Source organism: Capsicum annuum, chromosome 4, assembly GCF_002878395.1.
Source record: "Capsicum annuum cultivar UCD-10X-F1 chromosome 4, UCD10Xv1.1, whole genome shotgun sequence".
Lineage (NCBI taxonomy): Eukaryota > Viridiplantae > Streptophyta > Magnoliopsida > Solanales > Solanaceae > Capsicum > Capsicum annuum.
Window position 1 is genome coordinate 67,057,649 of NC_061114.1, and position 3,370 is coordinate 67,061,018.

Genomic DNA, 3,370 nt, shown 5'->3' on the forward strand with positions numbered 1-3,370 from the left:
AGGATTTTAAAAATGGAGGATCAAATTGAGGAACAAAAGAGAACCATTAGACAAAAAGTTATTGCAGATGTAATTGCTCAACTTTAAATTGCAGGATTAATCTATCCTAAGATGCTAGCGGCATTGTCCATTTCTTTGTCAAGAGAATCTACCTCTACACTTGTAGATACCGGGAGAAACAGTCAAAACAATCAAGGTTAGTGTTTGAAATTCTTAATTATACTCTAGTTCTTTTATAATCTTGTGACATTGTTGTTTGTATCTTGAAGTAGTGAAGTTGTGTGGGGACAATTTTGATTCACTACACTTGTTGCAATTTTGTATTATTTTTTATCTTGTTGTATCCTAAAGTCTCGTGAAGCCGTGTATGGCCAATTTCGATTTACTAGCATTGTTGTTGACATCTTGTTGTTCTACTTGTTGCAATTTTGTATTCTTTTTCATCTTGTTGTAATCTTGAAGTCTAGTGAAGCCGTGTGTGGCATTTTTTGATTCACTAGCATTATTGTTGACATCTTGTTGTTCTTGTCGTCGCCTGTTTCTTGTGTTGTGAACTTGATCTTGTATCAGGTAGATAGTAACTTGTTGAAAGGTTCCACAAAAATAAATGAATGTGTTGTCGTGGTAGGAATATTGTGTGTTGTCACTCTTGTACTCCGGTTCTTTTACATGGTGTGTAACATGGGCTTTAGTAAGTAAACTACTTCACATCTAGCAGTCTCCTTCATGACTGGTAAGATGCATCATACCCATAAATCTTCACCACCTGCTCCATCAAACCACAGTCTAAGAGCATTTTCATAAAACATTATTTGTCATAAAGGATGTAGACAAAACCAAGTTTTTGATTGTACAGAGTACATATAGAAACACAGAATGTGTACATAAGAGGTTCATATGCAAACCAACTCTGTTTCATTTACAGATAAAATTAGAATAGGTTACAATCTCACGTAACAAACCTAAGAAATCTTTTTCTATTTGTTCTCCTGCCATTCTTTGATTTTAGCATATATTGTTGTTTTCACTTTTGAATGAAACCCAGGGTATAGTTCATAGCCAAAAAAAGATAAGTAATTTATCCTAACAGAAGAGATAGACCTAGTATAATTACCTCAAGGAGTACAAAGAATGGCGCCATAAGGAAAGCTTGTGTAAGATTGTCCAGTAAGGCAGGTGCTCGCTTCTACAAAAGTGAATAACAATGTCATGATACTAAATAAAAGAAAGTTTTGAGAATCGTGTACAAATAAAATTATCACCAACGATCACCTCAAACACTTCGTGACCTACAAACTGTCCAGTCCAGCAGAACAATTGAGCCGCTAGAACAACTTGACCATGTGTTTAACACAGTTAGCACCAACATCACATACTTGATTCAAGCAAAACTTAGATTCTAATGTATTCCTAACCAAATAGATCATGCATTATACATCTTTGTCCAGTCCATATGAGATTGTCCAAGTTAGTACTAATTATTTATTGTTTTTTTTCTAGTGTGTCGGGTTTGAAGACCTTAGTCAAGCTTTTCTGTCATGCATCAATGTATAGTTGCTCCTGTTTGCATCAAGTATATAACTAAATCTGGAAAGAGGACTTAGTGGAAGGATAAAAACTAAAATACTTACCCTCCGAAGGGTGAGGATAGAAATCTATATACTTGGTATGCTTGATCTTTCCTAACTTTGGGTATATACGTATGCTTGATCTCAATATTGGGTATGTTTTTGTTGTTGTGTGGTTTGTTGCTAGACTTTAATTTTATTTTCTTATTGTTGTAGGTGATCATGACATAGAAGATGGTGGGAAAAAAATTGATGAACTAGACCTGACCTAAGAGATCGATCGCACTGGCTTCATGTTACACTAGCTGCTGAAAAATTTGACCGAGTAGTTTCAAACATCTTTTATTTTTGAACATTCGAAACTTCTGTATGTTTTGATTTTTTTGAATGGTAAAAAAATAGTTGGCTTTTTGCATATGACATTTTGGGAATTAATAGTTACTAATACTCTTGATGATTAATATATATGTACATTTTATGTGTTACGTTAGCTTTATAAAATCATTGCAACAGCATAATATAGTATTGTTGAATATTCTAATAATAATTATCCTAATCGCCTCAAAATAACTGTCTCAATATCATAAAATTAATCGTTGCTATAGCTCATGTTTAACTGTCTCGGTATTATGTATAACTGTCCCAATAGTATATGCATACAACCATCCAATGGAATATATAACCGTCCCAATAGAATATGCATACAACTGTTACCATAACATATATACCGTCCCAAAAGTATATGCGTACAACCGTTCCAATAGCATGTACAACTGTCGCACTAGCATGTATATAGGGACGGTTAACAGCCGTCTCCATAGACTAATAACGATCACAATATCATATTTTAACGTGCATATAGGGATGGTTTAGAACCATCCCAAATGCCTTCTAACCATTTCCATATAGTCAAGACAATAACCATCGCTAAAGGTCATGATGTAGCGATGGTTTTATTAATTATCACCAGAAACCATCGCGTTAAACCTACTGTAACGCCTTCAGTTGTATTGGTTGTGGAAACTATCGCATAAGACCTATGAGGACCGTTGTGATGGCTATGACGGTAAGGGAACCATCCCTATAGACTTTTTTTCCAGTAGTGACCTCAAGATCCTGAAGAGCTTTATTAAACCAACGCTTATGTTGTTGTTAACGTCTCTCACCCAAAGAATATTATGTACGAACCAAATCAAGCACAGAGATTGCTTTTGCTTCTTTGAAAGCCCTTTACCTTTCAACGCTTCTATCAAATTTTTGTTTTTAAAGGTTGGACCAACAATGGACACCAGGTTATCACGATCACATAACTTGACTTTGCCTTTTTTGGGTCTGCGGGGTGATTTTTTTTTTTGGGTTAGAATAGGTGTAACTTGAGAAGGAGGATAACATTTTAGTCTAGTAACTATGGCAAACTCCTTCCAACCAAAACAAACAGGCATGCCACAGTAATTTATCCACACCTCATCCATCTTATCTTTGCTTTCATACATAAACCTACGCTTGAGAAGTTCATTTACTATTTTTATTTAGAAATGAGCATTGTTGTCCTCCTAAAATCAAAATATTTCCCAAAGCAGCTGTCCCTGAAATAAGCATCCAATTTTTGTTCTTGAAGTATTTTTCTGAAGGCGTCGAAAGATTTTCCCATGGCTAACTTAACCAAAAAATCACCCGTTAAATCATTGGCACCATCGCACTGCATTCTCACAGGATAATGATCAATGCTGAAGGTTTTGACCAATTCTTTGGCAGAAGGGCTATTAGCATTTGGATCATCTCTTTTGAAATATTCCTCCTCC

At 35.2% G+C, this 3,370-nt stretch overlaps 1 protein-coding gene across 1 annotated transcript; it reads right to left on the reverse strand.

Annotated features, from left to right (window-relative positions):
* Window positions 1-977: 977 nt before the first annotated feature.
* Window positions 978-2,387, reverse strand: LOC124897951 (2-hydroxy-palmitic acid dioxygenase mpo1-like). The gene is made up of 4 exons (XM_047411572.1): window positions 2,297-2,387; window positions 1,273-1,334; window positions 1,109-1,186; window positions 978-1,073 (listed from the first exon to the last, which is right to left on the reverse strand). Exons 1-4 carry the CDS (start codon window positions 2,385-2,387, stop codon window positions 978-980), a joined length of 327 nt encoding a protein of 108 aa, XP_047267528.1.
* Between the last annotated feature and the right edge of the window lie 983 nt (window positions 2,388-3,370).

Excerpts from the sequence above, each read along its gene's own strand:
- LOC124897951 (XM_047411572.1), bottom strand. The coding sequence starts at position 2,387 with ATGGAGACGGCTGTTAACCGTCCCTATATACATGCTAGTGCGACAGTT. Across the intron at positions 1,335-2,296 it reads ACGCATATACTTTTGGGACG|TTGTTCTAGCGGCTCAATTG; the intron begins GTATATATGTTA and ends CACATGGTCAAG. Across the intron at positions 1,187-1,272 it reads TAGGTCACGAAGTGTTTGAG|AAGCGAGCACCTGCCTTACT; the intron begins GTGATCGTTGGT and ends TCACTTTTGTAG.